The 27,883-nt window shown below is 39.8% G+C and overlaps 1 protein-coding gene across 1 annotated transcript in view; it reads left to right on the top strand.

Moving 5' to 3' along the window:
• LOC103698011 (retrovirus-related Pol polyprotein from transposon TNT 1-94) overlaps positions 1-27,883 on the top strand; it is a 50,867-nt gene continuing 22,984 nt past the window's right edge. The window contains exon 1 of the mRNA XM_089925319.1: positions 1-27,877. Coding sequence (XP_089781445.1) covers positions 26,813-27,877 — 1,065 coding nt within the window. The 5' untranslated portion in view covers positions 1-26,812. The remainder of the gene's footprint in view (positions 27,878-27,883) is intronic.

Genomic DNA, 27,883 nt, shown 5'->3' with positions numbered 1-27,883 from the left:
ATATATGATGCTTCTTTTTTTCAATGTGATTTTTTAGGGGCTTTGTCAAGAGGGTGTTCTTTAGATATTTTGTTTTCGTGATTTTTGGTTTATATTTAAATTCTCCCAAAATTCGCATTTTTTCCCCTTGGTTTGTATAGCCTGAAAATGAGTTCCTAACAACAAAGGCTGAATTTATTAAAGTATATAAGCAAAGGGCCTGTTGATGCACATGAGAAGAAAATGAAAATACTCAAACAAAGGCAATATATCTCAAAAATTACATAATAAAATTTGGTTTCCCTGAGAAGAGAATGAAAATATGTGAGCAATGGCGATATAACCTAAAAATTTCATAATAAAATTAGGGTTAGGGAAAATTGTATGTAATAAGTATAATTAGATGATGTAAAGACATATAGTGCAAGTGACTGATCAAATTTGTTACATAATCAGAGCGGTTATCTTATAGACTTGACCTAAAGTATTGTGATTGGGTTAAATATTCGTTTTACCAATCTAAATGTCATGTCTCCGTCCATTCTACTTAGGAAACAAACTAAATATTTCTTGTTCTTTTCTTTTCCTTCTTTCCTTTCCTTTTTCTTCTTTCCTTTCCTTTTTCTTTTTCCTTTTTTTTTTTGTGTTGCAAAGGGGTCAAAAAAACATGGTGGTTATTTTAACCAAACAAATTAACCTAATTATGCAAATCAAGCATTTAAAAGACTGTAAGCAGCAGATGACTGGCCAGGGTCTGCCTAGTGCCTCAGGTTGGGCACTTGGCCTTTTTGGTAGCAGCCATAGCAGCTGCTGCTGTTCCCTAGCTTAGCTGCCTCATTTCTTGTCAATCCCACCACCAGTATCCAAAAACCATCCTCAATCAAAAAATAAGTGAAATAAAAAATATTGCGGTAAAGGGGATGAAAAGAAAGAGATTGAAAAAAAATCACCTTGCTTGAGTTGCTGACTGCTGCAACAACCACCTAACAAGATCACTGAATGCCAACCGCCAATCATTACTCTACTGGTCCCCTCCTAAAATATCCTCTTTAGTCTCATGATTTGTGTTTAGGGCATACAAAAGTCTGAAGTTCCGATCCAAATGTAATGGGTTAGATGTGAGGTTATGGGGTACCTGACCCTGTCTAATCCTAAGGCACCCACCTTGGACACTTGGCTAGGGCAGGGGTGACTATCCAGTCTCCTACTTAAGGTTGGGATATCTAGGCCCAGCTAGCACTCGTGGTTTGCTTTCCATAATTGCACCCATATATAATTCAATTTGGACGTGGCTTGTTTTATTAATGTTTTGGGTGACGGAGCAAGCTTAACTAAATATAGACAAAAACATAAAAACCTAATAGCAAACATAAAAGCCTACTCATGATATGACTAACTTCAGCTACTACTTCAAGTTTCTATATTATTAACAATAATAGGCAGCCAACAAACAAAAAGGTTTATAAGCATAAAGGGTAGGATCTGGTTGGGTTCTGTAAGCACTCACATAGATCAACCTCATGCTGACTTTGACTCTAGGATATAATCCTAGATACAATCCATATACTTATCATGATTGTATTTTTTATGAAAATGTAATTGATTGGAGACTGGAGGCAAATTTTGGATCAAACTATTTGGTCTTGGGTTCAGCTAGAATTTGGTTTGTGAGTATGTTAGAACTTGTCTACTAACCCACCAGCATCCCTAATGATGGAAATTGGGACCTTAATTGAAACAAAAATATTGTGGACAAATTTACAAAAAAGATAATAAAAAATAGATGATAAAACATAGAAGAACCCATGTGAAAAAGGGTATCCAAGTGCAAGAGGCTCTTACCATGGTGGAGTTTGTGGAGATGAATGCAGTCTTACCCCAATCCAAATTTTGCCAAAGTGGTATTGAGGCTCGTACCGGCCGGTGATGGTTTGGTATGGTATTGATATGTACGAGACTGAGTTGAGATGTATATGAGATGAAAATTTGAGAGAAAAGGAGGGGAGAAAGAGAAACCCTAACCCTAGCCCTAGAAGGTGGTGAACCAGGAGAGAGAGAGAGAAGACGAAGGGGAGAAAGAGGGAGATGAGAGGGAGGGAGAGAGAGATGGAGGGAGGGAGAGGAGAGAGAGAATAGGGCTTACCTCATCAACAGTGATAGTCGAAAACCCCAAAACCCTTCACAGATGTTAGCAAGGGTTCCCATGGTATCGGTCGATGGTGACGGTAGGGTCCACTGAATCGTGTCAAACCAGCTGGTTTGGAACGTACCGAACCTGAACCGGTCGATTATCGGCATGGTTCAAGGTATTGATTCAAATCATAAGCATGGTAAGATGTTTGGAGGGAGAGGGAGAATAAGAGAGAGGAAAAGAGAGAAAGAGGGAGGTAGGGAGAGGGTGAGGGAGGAAGGGAGGGAGAGTGGAAGAGGGAGAGGTCGAGAGAGAGAGGGCTTGAAAGCCCCCTTGGCTCGTCGATAGTGGGTTATCCTTATTTAATTTCAAAACAAGGGAATGCTAATTTTTTTTTCCAATTTTGAGTTAAAATTGACAAAAAATACATCTTGAAATGGCATGGTGTGAACCTATACCGTACTGTTGCCCAAGAAGACATCCCAAGAGGGAGGGGTGAATTGGGTTTTAATTAATTATTGTCAAATTAAAACTTAATGAGTAATTAATTAAATCTATTGCAAGCAGGTTAAATAGATTACTAGATGTAGTGAATGGAGAGAGTGGAAGAGACAATTAATCAATACAAACACAAGAGACTTTATAGTGGTTCGGAGCCAACTCTTGCTCTTACGTCCACTCCCCAAGCCGCACTTGGGAGCTCAATATAATCCCTAGGATTACAGCCGGTTGTTTTACAAGTTCACAACCCAACTTGTTGTTTTCGCGAGATCACAACGAACTCGGTCGGTTTTCACAGGCTCACCGACTAGAACCACCCGATTGTTTTTTCGGGATCACAATCAAACCCTTACACCGTTGGTTTTAACTTTGGCTCACCAACAAACCTTACCACCCTTGATTCAATTTCCCGATTGAATCAAGTAAGAAAAACAGTTTGGGAAAATCACAAGGAAAGCTTCTATAAAGCAAATGTGAACAATATTAATAGAGAAAGCTTAGAAGCCCTCAAACAGATTTCGGAAGGAGAAGTAGGGGCTTCTCGATTTCTGAGTCTCCTCTTGAATGCACTGAAGATTGAATGACAATAGTAGAGCCTTAATTGCGAAGGAAGTACTTATTGGGTTGAGTTGAATGTACTTCTTGCTTTTATTGCTTGTATTTTCTCTCTAGAGGATCTTGGTGGTTGAAAAGCTTTAATGCACACAATGGAATAGCTCAATCCCTATCTACTACTGTTTACTCTGACTATTTAAACTGTTCCCTATGGAAAATAGCCGTTAGACACTGATTTGTAGCCGTTCTGTACAGTCTGCACATCCTGACAATGTATCCGTTGGGGTTGGAGTCGACTCGCTCGATCTGGAATCGACTCGGCTGTTGTTGGAGTCGACTCATGCTTCACTGGAGACGACTCGCCCACTGTTCAGGATTTGAATTAAAGTGCTGTCCCGTCCTGCAGTCGACTCGGACCAAACCTGGAGTCGACTCGCCAATATCTGGAGATGACTCGGCACTTTTGGAGACGGCTCGTTCTCAGGGTTCCAGAGATCCATTTCTCTGCTTTTCTCTCTCGAGTCGACTCGGGTTCTCTTGGAGTCGACTCGGCTCTCAGAGTCCGAACAGCCGATCCTTTGTCTGTTGATCTGAACTGCCTCGGAGTCGACTCGCACTCTGTTGGAGTCGACTCGGCTGACTTGGGGGTCGACTCTTGAATTCTTGGAGTTGACTCGTTCACAGGGTTACTGAGTTTGGTTCTCTGCCTTTCAGTCTGCTTTTCTCTGAGAGTCGACGCGGGCATAATTAGGAGTCGACTCGTCAAACGTCGGAGTCGACTCGCATCCTTCTAGAGTCGACTCGGTAACAGGGTCTAAAAAATATTGTTATGTCTTTCTTCTGTTACCCTTTGGAGTCGACTCGGAACCGTCGGGAGTCGACTCGGCAAGCATCGGAGTCGACTCGAAATCTTCGGAGTCGACTCGGTGACAGGGTCTGAAATTCATCTTTCTGTCCTTTTGTCTATTCTCAGTCGGAGTCGACTCGTAATGTACCGGAGTCGACTCGAGCTTGTGCCAGAAGCTCTGAAACACTTAGAGTCGACTCGCAATCTTCCGGAGTTGACTCGAGCTTCAGACTTTGGTTCCATTGAGTTCAACACTTAGCCAAAGTACTTTGAACCAAGGCTCGACGCACTTAAACATAAATTCACATATATTCGCCTGAAACACTAGATTGAATTCATTAGTGCAATATGAAATATACTCAAATACTTTGAGCTCATCAAAATCAAATAGGGGTATAATCAATCACTCCACACGTACTGTGCCAGTCGCCAACAGCTACAAGCCGCTGTACTGATTCAGCGAACCTTGGGTGATGGTGTTGTCTTCAGCGTCGTTCGAGGGCAACGAGGTTGGTTGGTGTTGAACAGGAGGAGATTGAGAATAGTCAAAGCAGCCAAAAGAAGGGTCAAGGGATGATGTAGTTAAGAAACAGAGAGAGGCATCTAGTAGTAGTTAAAAAAGAGGTGGTGGGGTAATGAGGGGAGTTGTCTTCCCCTTTTCATGAAAGTGCTTTATTTTAGGTGTGAAGAGAAAGACCATTTCCCAGTGTGAGTGCAAGAATGCGATGTTCTGAAGGAAAGGAGAACAGTAATAATGAGCTTAGAAACTAGAAATCTATGGAGTTTGTTGGTGTTGCCCTAGGTGACGAGCCAGGAGGGGGGGTGAATTGGGTTTTCTAAATTTTTAATCCCTTAATCAAATTGATAGATGAATAGGTAGTTTAGCTAATGTTAATTAAGTGCGTGTAGTGAAATTAGAAAGGCACACAATACAAACATACAAGAAATATAGTGGTTCGGTGCTCTCCTAAGCATCTACGTCCACTCCCCAAGCGTTCCCTTGGGAATTCACTATAATCCCGTGGATTGCAGTTGGATTGTTTTTCGGGCTCACAATCCAAAAATCTTTACAATTTGGTTTTCCGGAATCACCAATAACCTATATTAGTTTTGCGGGCTCACCAACAACCTACAATGTTGGTTTTACGGGCTTACCAACTAACCTTACAACAAGATTGATAAGTAACAAAAGAGAGCTCCTAAGAGAGCAAATAAAATAATTATAAACTACAAAGAAGAGTTTAGAGAATGTTTATCGCTTTAGAGGAGCTATTCTCTTCTTTGTCAAGCTTGCTTCACTTCACAAGGATTGGTGGAGCTATTGATGACAACTTTCTTTTGGCCCTTTTGATGAAGCAATGGAATGAGGCTTTCTTTTCTAGGGTTTGCTCTTGAATGTGCTTCTTTTATATCCAAAGATTTCTTCCTTTGATGAATAGTGTCTCTTAAATACCTCCCCAACCTCTATTAGTCACTTCCCAGCTATTTGAATTGAACAACTAGCCGTTTCTAGCCGTTGGGAGCTCAAAAAATACTTCTGCAGAACTAGCCGTTGGGCTGTCATCCGTGCTGGGGTCGACCCAAGCTTTTCTAGGGTCGGCTCAAGTTACTGTTCATCAGTCTTGAGGTCGACTCAAACTTTTATGGGATCGGCCCCTGCTACAGTGGGGTCGGCCCCTGCTATAGTAGGATCGGCCCCTGCTATAGTAGGATCGGCCTTCTCAGGAAACACATAACCTTGTTTTTCTGACTGTTTTCACTAGGGTCGACTCATGCTTTCTTGGGGTCGACCCATGCTATAGTGGGGTCGACCCAAGCTCCAGTGGGGTCGGCCCTCTCAGGGATTCCAGAGACATGGTTTTTGAATACTCATCCTAAGGTCGGCTCATGTTCTCTTGGGGTCAGCTCCACTGGGGTCGGCTCAAGTCTTTTTGGGGTCGGCTTAAGGAAACTTGGGGTCGGCCCTCTCAGTAATTTCCAAAGAGTTGTTTTCTTTGAGTTCACAAGTTGGGTTCGGCTCATGGTTCTTTGGGGTTGGCTCCTCTCTTGTGGTCGGCTCAAAGATTCTTGGGGTCGGCCCAGTTACTGTTCATCTGTGCCATTTTTGCAAGGATGTGCCAGATCATCCCAAAACGTACTAGGTGCTGAGATACGCGCCGTTCAATGCGACGTTCGCAGCGGAATTCGAACGGAACGTCGCTCATCGCATGAACGCGCCTCGGATCGTAGAATTCAAAAATTTTTCAGGATCCAAATTCAGAAGACCTTTGAACTTATTAGGAAGGGTAGATTAGGATCTGAGGAAGGTTGATTAAGATTCATAAAACTGAAATAAAAATCAGAAGATATTAATTTGAAGATCCCATCTTCAAAATTTCTGCAGGTATAGAACACCGCAACCTAATGATCTTTCTAGGTTTCTGTTTAAGCCGCACACGTGTTCGGCCTCTATAGGTATCCACACGATGATTTAATCATCTGAGATAAGGTTTTACCGGAGTGCTAGCTCCTTGCAAAGACCTCTCATGACTATCAAAAGATTGGAAGAAGAATTTACAACATACATCTTCGAAGAAGAACCCTTTCTTCTTTAACCTTGCTCGCGATGGAGGAAGATGAAGGATGATGCTTTCACCGTGGATCTTCTTTTCCTTGCACCCATGGAAGAAGAGGAAGGAGAAGGCCTTTTGCTGCCGTGGAGAAGGAAGGAAGAAGAGGGCTAGGCGTGGAGGAAGAACTCCTTCCTTGGGCGTGTTAATCTCTCTTCTTTTGGCTTCTTCTTCTTCAACCTTTCAACGCTTTGGAAGATGGAAGAAGAGGATCACCCTTGCTGCCGTGGGGGAAGAGGAGTCCTCTTGCTGCCGTGGGAAGGGAGAAGAGAGGGGAAAGGAGGCGTGGGGATGATGGAATGAAGACTATGCACATGCCACACCCCTTTAAATAGATGGATCTAGGGTTTTCAAAAGAGTTTATCTAGACTAAGAGATAAACTCTACATAACCATGCATTCTTTGGATGAATGCCAAGTGTCCAATCTATGTGCCCATGGTGCCATCAAATCAATGTATGATAAGTGTCCATGGATCTAGATTAAGCCTAATCTGATTAGGCTTGATCCCTATGGCGCCATGTGGACTTTAAAGTCCGCATAGTGTAAACACGACTTAACTCATATTCATCCTACGATGACATGTGGACTTTAAAGTCCGCATATGACTTATGGCATTTATATCCTACGATGCCATGCGGTCTTTAAAGTCCGCATAGTGTGAACACGACTTAAGTCATATTCATCCTACGACGACATGTAGAATTTAAAATCCGCACAAACCCTGGTTTAATCAAATTGACTCAATCATGAACCCAGATCAATTTGGATCGAACCCAATTTGATTTGGCTCATTAAATCAGCCCAATTGCAATCCAATTGCAATTAATTTCACTTAATTTTTCTTTCATTAACTCACTAACACTTAGTGGGTTAATTCAATCACCAATCATATTGATAATTGACTTTAATTTTGATTCTAAGTCACAATTATGATAGTCTGACTAATTAAATCCTCTATGTGTGTGACCCCGTAAGTTCTATTCTGACTGGTAGTGAGACATATTGAGATCTCTATTTCAATATCACTGAAACTCTTTTCAGTGGATTGAAATAATTTCCATTCTACTCTCAAGATTCACTGATTACCAAGTGAATGCCTTCGAGTCTCACAATTCACTAGTGACACGGAGCAGTATATGGTGGCAACCTAGCGGAATGGAATATCTGAACCTCTAGGTGCAGTTAGTGTATGATACAGTCCCTCTATCATGAATCCCGACGTGACGGAGCTTATGGATAACTCGTTAAACCCCATCGTCTGTCATATGTCAGATTTATTCGACTTCCAGTTCGAGATATGGAAAACTTTTTTTTCAAAATACCTGGCTAGGAATTTATCGAACTTAGTCTCATAAATCACATAGGATCACTCCTAATCTATCAAGGTCGATAGATCCCATCTAGATGCAACCCTATTTCAAAATAAACCTACTGCAGCGGATCCGAATGGCTAGGGCCCAAGTTCACATTATCGTCAAGCTACAGCAACCTCACCGTGAATAGTTGAGGCATCGCAGGTCAAAAGACCAGTCATACAACTGCAGCGTAAGTAGTCACTGACGAGTGGATAGACATCCATGTGACTACTTTGTTTGGTCACGCTCAGTATCTTGTTCTCTAACAAGTACTTGCACAATTACTCCAATGTCTCTACACCGTGGACTCGAGACTCATCCATCTGACTAAGTGATCTGTGCACTAATCTCATTGGATCAATCACCATCCCTCGTGATGGATCCATCGATCAGGAGCATTTAGAAATTAATAACTAATGGCACATGCCTCAAATTTTCAACTCCTTCAGAATGTGTCATTATCTATTAATTTCTTGGATGATTCGTGGACACATACAAACATGAATGAAAAATAAATTGCCCAATCTTATTTATTAATAAGTATCAAATTACAAATTTATACCCCAGATTACAAATATGCGTCAGCCACATTGGCTTCTAGGGCATACTTCTAACAATCTCCCACTTGCACTAAAGCCAATCAGACATGTATCTAAGTTCTATCTTCTCAAGATGAACTTCTAATTTCTTCTGACTTAGCTGCTTAGTGAATGGGTCCGCCACGTTATCAGTGGAGTCTACTCTCTGCACCTCTACATACTTCTTTTCGAGGTAGTCGCGAATTAGATGAAATCGCCGCTCTATGTGCTTGGACTTCTGGTGAGACCTTAGCTCCTTAGCCAGTGCTATGGTGCCGTTGTTGTCGCAGAAAAGGATTATGGCATCTGATGATATGACACCTAGCTCCTTGACAAACTTCTTGTATCAGAACGCTTTCTTCGCAGCATTCGATGCGACAATGTACTCTGCTTCCATGGTTAAGTCTTCAATAATCGGTTGTTTGGAACTCTTCCAATTTACCGATCCTCCATTGAATAAGAATACATATCCTGATGTAGACTTTCTATCATCAGGGTTAGTCATAAAGTCTGAATCAGTGTATTCTTCTCCTTTTAACTCAGTGCTTCCCCCAAAGACCAAAAACATATCCTTAGTCCTTCTTAAGTACTTAAGGATATTCTTCACAGCTATGCAGTGCTCCTCATCTGGATTCGATTGATATTTGCTCGTGACACTCACAGCATGTGCTATATCAGGTTGAGTACATGGCATACATGAGGCTCCCTATTGCTGAAGCATAAGGGATCCTGCTTGTGCGTTGAATCTCTTCAGATGTTTTGGGGCATATCTTCTTGGAGAGATTTATCCCATGCCTTAAGGGTAACAATCCCCTCTTAGAGTTTGCCATGCTGAACCTCTTTAGCATTCTGTGATAGGCCTAGCATTCTCTTAGATCTATCTCTATAAACCTTAATCCCCAAAATATAGGATACTTCTCCTTGATCTTTCATGAAGAATTTCTTAGATAACCACAACTTGACCGATGTGAGCATGGGAATATCATTCTCAATGAGGAGTATATCATCCACGTACAATATGATGAATACTATAGCCCTTCTACTGACTTTTTTGTACACACATGGTTCCTCTTCATTCTTGATGAAATCAAACGATTTGATCACATCATTGAAATGAGTATTCCAACTCCGAGATGCTTGCTTTAGTCCATAAATGGATTTTTGCAGCTTGCAGACCTTGTGATCACCATCACTGGAAGTGAAACCTAGAGGCTACTCCATATAGATATCTTTCTCAAGATATCCATTAAGGAATGCAGTTTTCACATTCATCTGCCATATCTCATAATCATGATAAGCTGCAATGGCAAACAACGTTCGAATGGACTTCAGCTTGGCTACTGGTGGAAAGGTATCCTGATAGTCAATGCCTTCGCGCTGACTATAACCTTTTGCCACCAACCTTGCCTTATAGGTCTCTCTACCTTTCCATCCGAACCTATTTTCTTTTTGTAGATCCATTTACACCCAATAGGTACTATACCTTCAGGTGGATCTACTAAGGTCTATACTTAATTGGAATGCATGGAGTCTATCTCTGACTTCATCGCATCCATCCATTTCTCGGAGTCGATGTCTAACATCGCTTCGTTGTAGGTTTTGGGATCATCATCATGTTTCTTTTCTCCCATGAGGAACTCTTCCTCTACTTTCTCTGTAAGCATACCTAAGTACCTTTCAGGAGGATGGGAGATCCTACTGGATCTACGAAGTGGACGAGGTTCTTCATGTATTGGCTCAATATGAATAGGTTCACTAGGCTCAATTGCTCGTTGCTCTTCAAATTTTTTCTTCGAGCTCGATTTTTCTCCTACTGCCTCTATCTAGGATAAACTGTTTTTCCAAAAAGATGGCATGCCGGCTCACAAACACTTTATGATCCTCTGGGATGTAAAAATTATATCCTAATGATTGTTTAGGATATCCTATAAAACGAGCACCAATTGTTCTAGCCTAATTTGTCTGCTTGCTGTCACTTGATTTGGGCTGGACATCCCCAAATCTTGAGATAACCAGGACTTGGTTTCTTACCATGCCATATCTCATACGGTGTGGTAGGAACGGAGTTAGAGAAAACTCTATTCAATATGTAGATAGCTGTAAGTAGGGCGTCTCCCCATAGAAATAAGGATAAGTCAGTGAAGCTCATCATGGACCTGACCATATCCAATAGGGTCTGATTCCTCCTTTCTGACATCCCGTTGAGTTGAGTTGTACCAGGAGATGTCCATTATGAAATTATACCATTTTGTTTGAGATAATCACGAAACTCTTCACTATTGTATTCTCCTCCTCGATCTGATCGAAGAACCTTAATGAGTTTCCCTGTCTATTTTTCTACTTCATATCTGAATTTTTTGAACCTTTCAAATGCTTCAGATTTATGTCTAATAAGATAGACAACCATACCGTGAGAAATCATCGGTAAAAGTAATAAAGTAGAAAAATTGACCTCTAGCCTGCATATCGAATGGGTCACACATATCGGTGTGTACTAGGGCAAGTATTTCAGTGGACCTCTCCTCGTGTCCTACAAAGGGTAATTTGGCCATTTTTTCTTGAAGGCAGGATTAACAAATCGGATATGACTCAGAAGTCAATGAACTCAAAAGTCCATGTTTCTCCAATTTGTTAATTTTGTCTCCTATATGACCAAGTCTGAGATGCCACAAATACTTTTGATTTATTTTATCTCTAGATCTCTTAGATTTTATGGTACTCACTATATGCTCAGATACGTTTACAGATACATCCATATGTAAGTGATAGAGACCGTCAATCATAAAACCACGTCCAAACAATTTATTTCGCAAATGAATTGACACGTAGTTTTAATTGAAATTGAATTCAAAATGTTTCTGTGCTAGACAAGATACAGAAATCAGATTTCTACTAGCATTATGTACAAAATAACAATCTCTAAGTATCAAACTAAATCCTGATGGTAAATGCAAAGGGAATGTGCCCACAGCAACAACAACTCTTGCTCCATTGCCAACCTGTAGGGTTACCGCACCTTCCATAAGCCTTCTACTTTTCTTTAGACCCTGCATGGTGTTGCACAAGTGAACACTTGAACCAGAATCTATAACCCAACTGGAAATAGAAGAAACCGTTAGATTAGTTTCAATAATAAGCATATTAGACATACCTTCAGAAGGCGTGTCACCCTTCTTGCTCTTTATGCTCCCCATGTAGATAGGACAGTTTCTTTTCCAATGGCCGTCTTTATTGCAATGGAAACACTTTCCTTTGGGTTCGGCCTTCTTTTTAGGAACTCTTTTCTTCGGCTTTTTCTCGGTCTTCTGCTTCTTCGCAGGCTTCTTCTTCTTTTCAGTGGACTTTCTCTTGGAAGTAGAAGCTAGCTCAGCAGCGAGAACTGTGCCTCTTGAACCTTTCAAGGCTCCTCAGTTGTCACCAACATGTTTAACAATTCAAGCTTGGTGCAATCAATTTTATTCATATGGTAGTTTACAATAAACTGCCTATATGAAGATGGCAATGATTGTAGGATCAAATTCGTTTGCAAATCCTTGTGCATGGTCATGCCGAGCTTCTCAAGCTCCTCAAGATCCTTGATCATGGTCAAACCATGTTCATGGACAGACTGCCCATCACGCATCTTGGCTTTGAAGAGCCTCTTGGACACTTCAAACCTCGCTGCGCAACTCTGCTCACTATACAACTCTTGCAGGTGATCAAATATGTCCTTGGCAGTCATCATGTTCTCATGCTGGCATTGCAATTCATAGGATATGGATGCCAAAATATAGCACCTAACCTTATTATCGTCATCCACCCATTTCGCATGCGTCTTACGCTGCTCATTGGTTGGATGGGCTGGCAATGCTGGAAGTTCATCATCAAGAACATATGCTATCTTTTCACAACTCAAGACAATCTTCAAGTTGCGGAGCCAATCCTTGTAATTAGGTCTGGTCAACCTATTGTTATCTAGATTTCGAGTTATCGGGTTGAAAGCCATTATGATCTGCAGAGAGTAAAGATTCTAATTAGAAATTTGTATTTGACATTAATTTATTTTAGAAATTTTTAAAACAAAATTGGATCAAATTCTCCCACTATTTCTCGGATCTCTCACACTCCTCTGGTAAAGATACGGAAACCTGCGACTTAGAGTTTTAAGTAGAGCGCTGTGGTCCCACCAATCTACATGCCACTTCACGTAACAGTTATTGGAGACACATAGACGATGAGTGTACAACTCTTATACAATGCTTCATAAGCAAATTGAGCTAACCTGGTCTCCAAGTCATAAGGACCTTACCTAACAGTTATTGGACCCGTTCCATGGTTAAGTCAGACCCACCGTATATCCCGCGGAAATAAAGTCATTGGATCCTCACCTAACAGTTATTGGAGCCCAACCCCATCTCTACTCCATAACATCTCATGTCAATAGAGATGTCCAATCCTCCGATGCAACTAGCCCACTGTATCCAGCGGAGACTAATCAACGCCGGAAAGATCTTAGCAACTCTACTACGGTGGAAGACCAATCGACTTAATATTGGATAATTAGATCTTAGTGATTCCAACTTTGAGCTTTCCATAGAAGGTAATCGATCAATTAGCCAGGTAAGCAGGTGGGAGGCTCCCCTTACTCAGAGAGTAAGGTCCTAATTAAGTAACCACCTTTGAGCTTTCCTAGACACCAATTAGATCCATTAATCAAATATGGCTAGCTTAATGATCGTTCACTCTTGATTGATTTAGGGAGGTTTTAGGTCTTTTGGGATTTACATCTAATGTAACCATCTACCCCATACTATATGTCATTTGATTTACATCTTATGTAAATGTCACATTGGTTCAAGTTTACATCATATGTAATTATGAAATCCTTTCATATATTATGTGATTACATCTTATGTAAATGACATAATTGTTTCAATTTACATCTTATGTAAATGTCCTATTGTTTAAGGGTTTTATTTACATCTCATGCAAATAAATTTTATTTAACTAATACATACATCTCATGCATACATTGTATTAAACATAACCTTAAACAAGTATGAACATTATGATTACCACATGCATCTCATGTATAATTTTTCAGATATGAAACTTTAAACCTATTATGCTATTTTCTGTATTTTAGATCATGCATTACTTGATTTCAAACATTGTAATCTTATTGCAATTCTAAATACAAGATACAAGATCAAAAGAAAATAAAAATCTGCATGCTGAAAATTTCAGCAACCTGAAATTTCAGCACGCAGAAAATCCAGCAAGCATAATTCTCTTAAAAATCAGATTAAAAACGTGGTAATCAATCCTTAAATCCTAATCATGCTTCCTAGAACCATGGCTTTGATACCACTGTTGAGATACGCCCCGTTCGATACGACGTTCGCAGCGAAATTCGAACGGGACGTCGTTCATCGCATGAACGTGCCTCGGATCGTAGAATTCAAATATTTTTCTGGATCCAAATCCCGAAGATCTTTGAACTCATTAGGAAGGGTAGATTAGGATCTGAGAATGGTTGATTAAGATTTATAAAACTGAAATAAAAATCAGAAGATATTAATTTGAAGATCCCATCTTCAAAATTTCTGCAGGTATAGAACACCGCAACCTGATGATCTTTCTAGGTTCCTGTTTAAGCCGCACAAGTGTCTGGTCTCTACAGGTATCCACACGAGGATTTAATCATCCGAGATAAGGTCTTACCAGAGCGCTAGCTCCTTGCAAAGACCTCTCATGACTATCAAAAGATTGGAAGAAAAAAAAATCTGCAACATACCTCTTCGAAGAAGAACCTTTCTTCTTCAACCTTGCTCGCGATGGAGGAAGATGAAGGATGATGCTTTCACCGTGGATCTTCTTTTCCTTGCACCCATGGAAGAAGAGGAAGGAGAAGGCCTCTTGCTGCCGTGGAGAAGGAAGGAAGAAGAGGGCTAGACGTGGAGGAAGAACTCCTTCCTTAGGCGTGTTGATCTCTCTTCTTTTGGCTTCTTCTTCTTCAACCTTTCAACGCTTTGGAAGATGGAAGAAGAGGATCACCCTTGCTACCGTGGGGAAAGAGGAGGAGTCCTCTTGCGGCCGTGGGAAGGGAGAAAAGAGGGGAAAGGAGGCGGGGGGATGATTGAATGAAGACTATGCACACGCCACACCCCTTTAAATAGATGGATCTAGGGTTTTTAAAAGAGTTTATCTAGACTAAGAGATAAACTCTACATAACCCTGCATTCTTTGGATGAATGCCAAGTGTCCAATTCATGTGCCCATGGTGCCATCAAATCAATGCATGGCAAGTGTTCATGGATCTATATTAAGCCTAATCTGATTAGGCTTAAACCCTATGGCACCATGTGGACTTTAAAGTCCGCATAGTGTGAACACGACTTAAGTCATATTCATTTTACGATGACATGAGGACTTTAAAGTCCGCATATGACTTATGACATTTATATCCTACGATGCCATGTGGTCTTTAAAGTCCGCATAGTGTGAACACGACTTAAGTCATATTTATCCTACGACGACATGTGGACTTTAAAATCCGCACAAATCCTGGTTTAATCAAATTGACCCAATCATGAACCCAAATCAATTTGGGTCGAACCCAATTTGATTTGGCTCATTAAATCAGCCCAATTGCAATCCAATTGCAATTAATTCCACTTAATTTTTCTTCCATTAACTCACTAACACTTAGTGGGTTAATTCAATCACCAATCATATTGATAATTGACTTTAATTTTGATTCCAAATCACAATTATGATAGTTTGACTAATTAAACCCTCTATGTGTGTGACCCCGTAGGTTCTATTCTGACTGGTAGTGAGACATATTGAGATCTCTATCTCAATATCACTGAAACTCTTTTCAGTGGATTGAAACAATTTCCGTTATACTCTCAGGGTTCACTGATTACCTAGTGAATGCCTTCGAGTCTCACAATCCACTAGTGACACAGAGCAGTATATGGTGGCAACCCAGCGGAATGGAATATCTGAACCTCTAGGTGTAGTTAGCGTTGATACAGTCCCTCTATCATGGATCCTGACGTGACGGAGGTTATGGATAACTCGTCAAACCCCATCGTCTCTTATATGTTAGATTTATTCGACTTTCAGTTCGAGATATGGAAAACTCTTTTTCCAAAATATCTGGCTAGGAATTTATCGAACTCAGTCTCATAAATCACATAGGATCACTCCTAATCTATCAAGGTCGATAGATCCCATCTAGATGCAACCTTATTTCAAAATGAACATACTGCAGCCAATCCGCACTATAAGGACCCGAATGGCTAGGGCCCAAGTTCATATGCTTGTCAAACTACAGCAACCTTACAGTAAATAGCTGAGGCATCACAGGTCAAAGGACCAGTCATACAACTGCAGCATAAGTAGTCACTGACGAGTGGATAGACATCTATGTGACTACTTTCTTTGGTCACGCTCAGTACCTTGTTCTCTAATAAGTACTCGCACAATCACTCCAGTATCTCTACACCGTGGATTCGAGACTTATCCATCTGACTAAGTGATCTGTGCACTAATCTCATCGAATCGATCACCATCTCTCATGATGGATCCATCGATCAGGAGCATTTAGAAATTAATACCTAATGACACATGCCTCAAATTCTCAACTTCTTCAGAATATGTGTTATTATCTATTAATTTCTTGGACGATTCATGGACACATACAAACATGAGTGAAAAATAAATTGCCCAATCTTATTTATTAATAAGTATCAAATTACAAATTTATGCTCTAGATTACAAATATGCGTCAGCCACATTAGCTTCTAGGGCATACTTCTAACACCAGGGTCGACTCCACCTCTTCTGGAGTCGACTCCTACTCTGTGCCAAGTGTGTCACTCCGTGCCAATGTGTGCCATATGTATCAGGGTCGACTCTAAACCTCTTTGGGGTCGACTCAACTCACAATTTCCTGCATCTTAAGGTTAGACTAGTTCATAGGATCAATAGAATATATTTCTAATAATTTTGAGTGTATGGCACGATAGAGCTTCATACGCTTAACAATGAAAATTACAATTTTGCCCTTAAGAGTATACTTGACTTGAAACTTTGCCGAAATAGATTTTAAAGCTCTTTATCATTTTCTACTACATATTTTATCTCGTTGTTAATTATTGAGAGTCGTCTTGATCTTATTTTCTTAATGTATCGTGAATGTATCGAGGGTGTGGCATTTCTTAGTGATGTATCAAGTTAATTTGTATTGTTAATTTGATATTTCCTCAATTGTTGTGTTAATCATTGAAATAACATTATCATCCTCAATCTCCTCCTTTTTGATAATTACAAAACATTGAGTATCCTTAAGTTGGCATTAATATATGAATTAAGGTTTAATGTTTAGAAAATGCTTTAAAGGCTGAAAATTCAGAATTTTCTATATTATAGGATGTGCCAACCAAAAGCTCCCCTTTTCTAATCTAAATTTATGCCAATTGAAGTTTAGTTTTGCTCTCCCTGACTCTTGTGTTTTATTGAAGATAAGACTTCAAGAATTTGTACCAATGTAAGAGTTTCAAGTTATGTATCGAAGCAAGTGACGTATATGCCATTAATTTAGAATCTTTGATTAAACTTCAGATTTTCTTATTTAGAGATTCTAGAGTGCAGTTTATTTTCATTGTTATATATCTCTCCTCCTTAAGTAAATATTTTCTTCCAATTTAGCTTTGGTTAAGGATGCATATATTCCAACTTCTCTTACTTCTCCCCTATATTGCAACTTCTCTCTTCTCTTACTTCTCCCCTTTTTTGTCATCATCAAAAGAATATGTAATACATTGGTGAAAAGTATTTCAATGACAAAGATCATAAAACATAATAAGACATTGCATTTCATAAGAGTCAAAATTACAATGTTCTAATGAGCCAAATAAGATAACATCGTTTTCAAACAATAGAAAGCAAGATATATAGATAACTAGAGTGACTTTAGGCACTAATCTAGATGAGTCCTTGCAGTGCTGTCAGTGCTATCCAAGGGCTAGGATCTGGCTCTAGATCTCCTAGTATAGGTGGCGAGAGGAGGTCTGGGCTGATATGACTGTAAGGGTCTGTGAGCCCTATGAGCTGGTTGGCTTTGTGCCGAGACCTCTGACTCAGCTGTTCGAGCTCCCGGAGGACCATGAAACTCTCTCTCTCTAAAGCTGTCATCCGGTCTGTGAGACCTGTCATCTGAGCAGATAATCCTCTGATCTCAGCTGTCATACTATCCATTCTACTCATCATGCTATCGGAGAGATCCCTCACCTGAGCTGATACAAGTTCAGTCATCCTACTCCAATATTCCTCTGTATATCCCGTAGGTGTGGATGATGAAGGTCCTGCCTCCGCATGTGCCGAAGGGTGGTCAACAGGTACCTTAGGCTCAGGAATGGAGTCTCCAGGCTCTGGTGCATGTGCCCCTGCACCTCCACGCACCCACAGACCGTTCACCTTCTCATAACCCATACGTACAAGAGATCGTACAGTGTAGGTGTCGGTAAATAACAAGTCCCTGAATATCTGTCCTTCTACACATATGTCATGATGACTAAATATCAAGGTGAGTACCATACCGTATGGCAAGGAGACTCTCGATCTGGATACAACCTCATGCATTTGTCTGATCATCATGGCTGGAAGATTCAGGGGAATACCTTGAATAACATGCTCCATAATAGCCAGATCACGCTTAGACACATGGTCGAATCTCCCGCTCTTCGGAAACAGTATCCGACCTATGAAGTTATGCAACAACCTCATCTCAGATGATAAAGAGCTAGCTATCAAATTGTCTGAGTAATCAATGTCATCTCTCTCTAAAATTAGCTGTAGAGCTCTAATCTTGTGCTCTGATTTGTCTGGTGTGGCACCCTTACAGGGGAGATGAAGCAGCTGTCCAAGGCTCTTCTGAGAAACATGAACTCGAACTCTACGAACCTCGGACACAAGCCCTCCTGGACCGACCCGTAGAAAGGCATAAAACTCACGAACTAAACCCGGGTAGGTCTTTAAATCTGGGAAGCAAAGATACTCCCATCCTTGTCGTCGGATCCAACCACCCAACCAAAACCCTTCTTGATCCAAAAATTCGGAGTGAATCCTCCTACCCGTAGTAACCGGTCTCCCCGCATACTTAGCAAGTTGAAATGAAGGGGAAAAAGGTGGAGGAGGCTCCGCACGTGGCTCAGATCGTGGAGGCACTGTAGAAGACTCTCTAGGATGCTCCCCTACAATGGTTGGGCGTGATACTCTCCCGGCTCGCTTGGCCACCGCTCGTTTGGGTCCCATTTTCACCAAACCCTTCCTTAGAACTTGATCTAACGGCTTGAAAGAGCGATCTACCACTGTTTGAAAGTGATTGGAGGGGATTGGAGAGTGGAAAATAGGGTTTGTTGGAGGGTATAAGGAGTACAAATGACCTAATGTTGCTCTCGGCTGCCCTTTAAAAACGGGGGTCCCGCCGTTGGGTCGACCCCAAGTTTTGCTTGGGTTGACTCAAGGAGGGGTCGACCTCACTCTAGGCTCGGGTCGGCCCCGGTTCAGGCTCCAAATTTTTTTTTATTCTTCCTTCTTTCTGATCCTTACCAAATCTTCATGAGACATTGATATACGTGTAAGGAATCTATAAATTAATAACTTTATCAATGTTTCATGGGATTTACAAAATGGGAGGAGCGTATCATGAAACAACTTTGTTCCTTTTTTTTTAATCAAAGGAATCACATATGTCTAATTCTCTTCTAAGCATGCAGAATCTATCTTCACTTAGAGGTTTTATAAATATATCAGCTAATTGTTTCTCGGTACACACATGCTCAATACATACATTTCCATTTTGCACATGATCTCTAATGAAGCGATACCTAATTTCAATGTGCTTTGACTTAAAGTGCTGAACCGGATTTTTAGTGAGATTGATGGCACTAGTGTTATCACATTTTATAGGAATTTTGTCAAGCTTGATTCTATAGTCCTCTAGTTATTGCTTGAGCCATAGTACTTGGGCACAACAACTCCCGGCTGCGATATATTCGGCCTCAGCCGTCGACAATGCTATTGAATTCTGATTTTTACTAAACTTTGATACTAAATTGTTTTCTAAGAATTGACATGTCCCACTAGTGCTCTTCCTATCCAACTTGCATCCAGCAAAATCCGCATCAGAGTATGCAAGCAAATCAAGCAAAAATCTCTAGAGTACCATAACCCTATGTTTGTGGTTTCTCTTAGATATCTAAGAATTCTTTTGACAGCACTTAGATGTGATTCCTTAGGGTCTGACTGGTATCTAGCACATATCCCTACACTAAACACTATATCAGGCCTACTAGCAGTAAGGTAAAGCAAAGATCCAATTAAGCCTCTATAGAGTTTCATATCTATACTTTTTTCTTTTTCATCTTTGTCTAGCTTACTGGTGGGATTCATTGGAGTGCCTATTCCCTTGTGATTTTTATTTCCAAACTTCTTTAGTATTTTCTTTCTATACTTAGTTTGATGAATGAAAATTCCTTCCTTAGTTTGCTTGATTTGTAATCCGAGAAAAAAATTAAGTTCTCTCATCATACTCATCTCGAATTCTCCTTTCATTAGTTCAGCAAATTCTTTACAAAGACTATCATTAGTGGCACCGAATATAATGTCATCTACGTATATTTGTACCACTAGCAGATTTTTGTCTTTTCTCTTAAGAAAAAGTATTTTATCTACGTTTCCTCTACTAAAATCATTATTTAACAGAAATTTACTTAGTCGGTCATACCATGCCCTAGGTGCTTGTTTCAATCCGTATAATGCCTTATGTAATCTAAACCCATGATCATGAAATTTATGACTTTCAAAACCAGGAGGTTGCTCTACATACACTTCCTCTTCTATATAACCATTTAAGAAGGTACTTTTTACATCCATTTAATATAGTTTGAAATCCATAAATCATGCAAATGCTAGAAGTAGTCTAATAGCTTCTAATCTAGCTGCAGGAGCAAACGTTTCTTCAAAATCTATCCCTTCTTCTTGATTGTATCCCTTAGCTACAAGTCTAGCTTTATTTTTTGTAACTATTCCATTTTCATCTAGCTTATTTCTAAAGACCTATTTTGTTCCAATTACAGAATTATGCTTTGGTCTTTCAGTTAATGTCCATACATTACTCCTTTTAAATTGATTTAATTCTTCTTGCATAGCATTAATCCAATTTATGTCATTCTCAGCTTCTTCATAAGTTTTAGGTTCTATTTGTGAAACAAAAGTAAAATAATCATTCAAATTTCTTAGAGAGGATCGAGTTCTTGTGATGGATCACCAATAATTAAATCTTTGGGATGTCCATGTGCGTACCTCCATTCCTTTGGCAAGTTTTGAGATTGTGGTGGATCATGATCATCTTCTTTTTCCTTTTCATCTTTCTTTTCTTGATTTGGCACGTCATTAAGATTCAGCTTTTCAAACTCAATAATTCCTGCATCATCATCAAGAATACTTTTTCTTCTAGAGGACTCACTATCAGACTCATCAAAAATAACATTTATTGACTCTTCAACTATAAGAGTTCTCTTGTTGAAGATTCTGTATACCCTGCTAGAAGTAGAGTATCCTAAGAAGATATCCTCAACTGACTTGGCATCAAATTTGCTTAAATCCTCCTTGCCATTGTTTAAAATAAAACATCGACATCCAAATACTCTAAAATATTTAGAAGTTGGTTTTTTATTCTTCCAAAGTTCATAAGGAGTTTTCTTTGTAATCGGACGAATTAAAACATGATTTAAAATATAGCAAGCAGTATTTATAGCTTCAGCCCAAAAATACTTTGGGAGATTTGACTCACATAACATAGTGCGAGCCATTTCTGCCAAAGTTCAATTTTTTCTTTCAACAATCTCATTTTGTTGAGGCATTCTACGTGCTGAAAATTGATGAGAAATACCGTTTTCATTACAGAATTCTTCAAAGTGTTGATTTTCAAATTTAGTTCCATTATCACTTCGAATAACCATTAAGGTGAGATTCTTTTCAGTTTTAACATTTTTATAATATTTCAAAAATGCTGAAAATACTTCATTCTTATGTGCAAGAAACGAAACCCATATATATCTTGAGAAATCATCCACTATTACTAGTCCATACTTTTTTTCTTTTAGACTTGTAGTTCTAGTAGGTCCAAATAGATCCATGTGAATGAGTTCAAAAGGCTTAGAGGTTGACACTACATTCTTTGATTTGAAAGATGATCTTGTTTGTTTTCCTAATTGATATGGTCCACAGATTTTATCTTTTTCAAAAATTAATTTTGGCACATCTCTTATCAAATCCTTTTTGACTAGTTTTGATATTAAGTCCGTACTAGCATGTCCTAGTCTACGATGCCATAGCCAACTTGTTTCATTTTTCTTTTCTTCATTAGTGATTAAGCATAACCCATTTTTCTTGGCTAAGTCATCAAGATCTACCATATAAATGTTTCCATGCCTATGTTTCATAAGTACAATGCTATTATCTTTAGGATTTGTGATTATGCATACTGAAGCTTCAAATGAAACTTTAAGACCTTTATCACAAAATTGACTTATGCTAAGTAAGTTATGTTTCAAACCATTAACCAATAAAATATTTTTTATAAATGTAGATGGAGTGATACAAATTTTATCCTTTCCAATGATATATCCTTTTCCATTGTCTCCATAGTTTATCACTCCACCATCCTTAAATTCCAAGATGACAAATTGCTTTATGTCACCTGTCATGTGTCTTGAACAGCCACTATCTAGATACCAACGTCTATTCTTGTCATTGGCTGTAAGACACACCTGCAATTAAAATCAAGGATGTACTTTAGGTACCCAATCTATGTTGGGTTCTTTAAGGTTAGTGTGTGATGTTCCTTTTGGAATCCAAATTTTCTTGTATTTTAGCTTGCTCTTTTCACTCAATTTGTTATAGCTGAATTTTCTAAAATTACACTCGTATGCTTTGTGTCCTACTTTATTGTAGCAATGAGAAGTTGTATTTTTATTTTTGGCTTTAACAAATATATTCTTTAAGTATTTTTTGCTTTCTATTTGTTTTATATCCTAATCTTGCTTTATCATATGCAGCTTTTTGACTATCAAGAATCATATTTAATTTAGTCGAGCTAAGTGTAAACTTGTCCACTAAGGATTTATATTTTTCTGCATCTTTTTTAGTTAAAAATTTTCAGTAATTAGATTTTTGGTTTTATTAGGGAACTGCTTATTTAATGTTTCATAGTCATTAGATAGTTTCAGCTTATCTTTCATAAGAGATTGATTTTCATCTTTTAAAACTTTATTTTTATTAATTAGCTTCTTGTACTCTTCCATAAGATCTAAAAATGCATCATGTAATTCTTCTACTGTAGAATCACACTGAAGTTCAGAATCTACCTCATCTTCATTGGCCATGTAGCAGATTTGAGCCGTGTTTTGCTGATTTTCCTCTTCCGAACTTGACTCCTCACTTTTACTCCATTCAGCCATGAGAATCTTCTTTTTGAGTTTCCTTTCCATCCATTTCAATTTTGGGCAATCTATCTTGAAATGCCCGAGCTTGTTGCACTCATAGCAAATTGGCACTTCTTTTTCTTTTTCTTTTTCTTTGTCCTTTTCCTTTTCTTTGCTTGAGTTGCCTTTGAAGAAAGGCTTCCTTTTGTGAAACTCCTTCCCTCATGAATTTTCTGAATTTCCTTACGAGCATTGCCATTCCTTCATCATATTCCTACTCTTCATTATATTCCTCTGATTCACTGTCTTGTTTTGGAGTCGTGGTCTTCAGGGCAATGATTTTCTTTTTCTTGACCTCTTTTTCTGAATTTTGCTTCATGGTCAACTCATAGGTCATGAGTGATCCTAGAAGCTCTTCTAATTGTAGCGTTTGAGGTCCTTTACCTCTTAAATTACGGTTACCTTGGCCTCCCAAACTCTTGGTAGAGATCTAAGAATTTTTCGCACCAATTCAGAGTTAGTATAAGATTTGCCTAAACTCTTTAGTTCATTTATAATATTCATGAATCTAGTGAACATTTCAGTTATGGATTCAGTGGACTCCATTTTAAACAATTCATATCTGTGTACTAATATATTCTTTTTAACTCTTTAACTTGATTAGTCCCTTCATATGTGACTTCTAGTCTATCCCAAATTTTTTTTGGCTGAGGTACATGTAGATATTCTATTGAATTCATTTACATTTAAAGAGCAGTAAAGTACATTGATGGCTTTAGCATTTAGTTGCGCTAGTCTCTTATCACTGTCATCCCAATCTATTTCAGCTTTAGGAATGATTGTAGTATCTATGCTAATTGTGGGTGTGTGTGATTCTCTAGATATGATATTCCACAAATCATAATATAGAGCTTGAATAAATATCCTCATCCTAGCTTTCCAATATGTATAGTTTGTGTTATTAAACATGGGAGGTCAATTTGTGGATTGTCCTTCGCTTATAGAGCTTCCTACTTGGGTTGTCATGATCTTTGGCTCTTGATCGTGAGATCAACAAATACTATGAGAGCATCTACTGTGATACCACTTGTTGCCCTAGGTGGCAAGCCAAGAGGGGGGGTAAATTGGGTAATCTAAATTTCTAATCCCTTAATCAAATTGATAGATGAATGGATAGTTTAGCTAATATTAATTAGGTGCGTGTAGTGAAATTAGAAAGGCGCACAATACAAACACATAAGAAATAGAGTGGTTCGGTGCTCTCCTAAGCACCTGCATCCACTCCCCAAGCGTCCTCTTGGAAATTCACTATAATCTCGCGGATTATAGTTGGATTGTTTTCCGGGCTCACAATTCAAAAACTTTTATAATTTGGTTTTCCGGGATCACCAATAACCTACATTGGTTTTGCGAGCTCACTAACAACCTACAATGTTGGTTTTACGGGCTTACCAGCTAACCTTACAACAAGATTGATAAGTAACAAAAGAGAGCTCCTAAGAGAGCAAATAAAGTAATTATAAACTACAAAGAAGAGTTTAGAGAATGTTTATCGCGTTGGAGAAGCTATTTTCTTCTTTGTCAAGCTTGCTTCACTTCACAAGGATTGATGGAGCTATTGATGACCCTTTAAAACTGCTCAACAACTTTCTTTTGTCCCTTTTGATGAAGCAATTGAATGAGGCTTTCTTTTCTAGGGTTTGCTCTTGAATGTGCTTCTTTAATGTCAAAAGATTTCTTCCTCTGATGAATAGTGTCTCTTAAATACCTCTCTAACCTTTATGAGTCACTCCCCAGCTGTTTGAATTGAGAAACTAGCCATTTCTAGCCATTGGGAGCTCAAAAACACTTCTCAGAATTAGTCGTTGGGCTGTCACCCGTGCTGGGGTCGACCCAAGCTTTTCTGGGGACGGCTCAAGTTACTGTTCATCAGTCTTGGGGTCGATTCAAACTTCTCTGGGATCGGCCCTTGCTACAGTGGGGTCGGCCTTCTCGGGAAACATAGAACCAGGGTCTGCTGAACCGACTTGTACCGTTCGGTTCAGCCCGAACCGGACCGGTACCGATTGGCACCGGTTCGGTTCCGGGGTATAAAACGGTTCTGACCCAATATGGGTTGGAACCGTTCGGTTCGATGCTCGAACCGGTGTGAACCTGTTGACCCCCTAATGGATTTTGATGAATACAAAACACTAGAGTATAATTCCATTTATCTTAACAATTTAATTGAGGAATTCATGTGATTAATTAAGAATATTGTTAAGAAATGTCTAGGCAAGTTCCCATAATTTTTATGAATTTATTGAAGAATATTTTGAGTTAAAGAAAACAGATCAGGGACAGCCGAGACGTCTCCGGATAGTCTCAGAGACGTCTCTGGCACAAACAGGAAGAACTGGCACACTTGGAGACGTCCCCGGCACCTGCTGAGTCGTCCCCGCGTTAGCGGAGTCGACTCTCTCAGTAGCGGAGTCGACTCTCTCAGTGGCGGCAGAAAGGCAATTTTCAAGAGATATGCGCGAGACGTCCCCACTGTACGCGGAGTCGTCCCCGCAAGTAAAAAGGAGACTTCCCGAGTCGTCCCCAAGATAGCGGAGACGGCTCTCTCAGGGTTTTCCAGAGAATGGTTTTTTCGGTGATAAGGAAGCGGAGTCGACCCTGAGACAGCGGAGTCGTCCCCATGCATAAAGTGCAAACAAGCCGAGACGTCCCCTGAAGGAGCGGAGTCGACTCTCTCAGGGAATTCCAGAGGACATGTTTTTCGGAGATAAAGAAGCGGAGTCGTCCCCAAAGCAGCGGAGTCGTCCCCATTCAAAAAGTACAAACAAGCCGAGACGTCCCCTTAAAGTGCCGAGTCGACCCCAGACAACGTAAAAAGTAAAATCTTGTAGCCGAGACGTCTCTCGTTGAAGCGGAGACATCCCCGGAGCGCCTGGGACGCGACTGACAGCTTTTCAGGTTTGGTTTGAATTTCAAATCCTTTTTACTTTGTCTCTAACGGCTATATTTGCTTTTTGGGCTATAAAAGGGACCTCTTAAGTGCTTCTCAACAACTTTTTTACCAACCCAAAGCTAGATCATTCAAGAGAGAAGTAAGAAAGAAAAGTTCAAGGGAGTGAGTGCATTCAAGTGAAGAAATCAAGTGTTTTCAAGCTTCCCAAGTGATTTCAAGCTCAACCACTCTCGTGCGCTCGGAATTCAAAGCTCACACTCAACCCTACGCGGTCCACATCGGAAGAATCAACATTTCTCACGCTTCCAACGGCAAAAGGATTCTTCCGGGTTCTATTGTTCATAATTGTCATATTTGCTTCTTAGAGCTTGTTTTTTCTTTTGTAAACTCTTCCATTGTGGTGCTTGTTCCAGTCAAGGGACTTGGAACAAGGGAAAGGCGTCCCAAGCCTAAGTGAAATTGGGGGTTTTAGGGTTTGTTGTTAGCCCGGTGTAAAACAACGAGTTGGGTAGTGCACTCGCAAAACTACCGTACTGTAATCTTGGATTATAGTGGAAATTTCCAAAGGTGATTTGGGGAGTGGATGTAGGAGCAGTGGAAGCTCCGAACCACTATAAAACCTTGTGTTTGCGATTGACCTTTCTCATTCCTCTTTTACTTTAGTGCATATATTTGTGTGTTTTATTTTTAATTAGTCGAAAAGTTTTTTAAAACATCCAATTCACCCCCCTCTTGGGTGACCATCTCTGGGCAACAAGTGGTATCAGAGCCGGTGCTCTGTGTATTTCTTGAAAGACCTAACCGTCTTAGCCAAAGATCTAGATGGCAACACCCTTTAACAATGTTCCTGCCGAGGGGCAAGCAACCAATAGACCTCCACTCTTCAATGGGACAAATTATACCTATTGGAAGACTAGAATGAGAATCTTCATTCAAGCACAAGACTATGCCTTGTGGAGGGTTATAGTCAAGGGACCACAAGAACCATCACACGTGGTCAATGGCATTCGAGTTCCCAAACCTGAGGAGGATTGGGATGAGAATGATGATAGGATGGCTCAACTCAATTCTAGAGCCATGAACTCATTATTTTGTTCTCTAGATGTAAATGAGTTTAATAGAGTCTCCACATGTACTTCCGCTAAGGAAATATGGGATAGGCTTGAAGTTACCCACGAGGGTACAAATCAAGTCAAAGAGTCTAAAGTGAACATTGTAGTTCACAAGTATGAGTTGTTTAAGATGGAACCCAATGAAACCATCACATGCATGTTTACTCGCTTTACCAATATAATTAATGGTCTAAAGAGTTTGGGTAAATCTTATACTAACCCGGAACTTGTGAGTAAAATTCTCAGGTCTTTGCCGAAAGCATGGGAAGCAAAGGTCACGGCGATCGTAGAAGCCAAAGACCTCAACACTTTGGGATTAGAACAACTACTGGGCTCATTGATGACGCATGAGCTCACAATGAAGCAACATGAAGAAGAGTTGCCGAAGAAAAGGATAATCGCACTCAAGGCTACCTCAAGTGTGTGTGAAGAAGAGAGTAGTGAGAGTGAAGAAGAAAGCCAAGATGAGGACTTGGGTTTGATAGTAAGGAAGTTTAAGAAATTCATGAGAAGAAAGAAACCTTTCCCAAGAAAGAAATTTGGAGGGAGAAATGATTGGGAAAAAGAAAAGGAAAAAGAAAGAGATCCAATCATATGCTATGATTGCAAGAGACCGGGACACGTTCGTTCCAAATGCCCTCAACAAAAGAAGTATTTTGGAAAGGAGAAGAAGAAGGCATTGAAGGCAACATGGGATGATAGTGACACATCATCCTCCGAGGAAGAGAAGGAAGAGACCGCCAATTTGTGCTTCATGGCGTTCGAAGACGACGAGGTATGT

Source organism: Phoenix dactylifera, chromosome 9 (genome assembly GCF_051530095.1).
Source record: "Phoenix dactylifera cultivar Ajwa chromosome 9, Ajwa_hap1_PhDact_Kaust_v1.1, whole genome shotgun sequence".
Lineage (NCBI taxonomy): Eukaryota > Viridiplantae > Streptophyta > Magnoliopsida > Arecales > Arecaceae > Phoenix > Phoenix dactylifera.
This window is presented reverse-complemented; position numbering and strand designations above follow the sequence as displayed.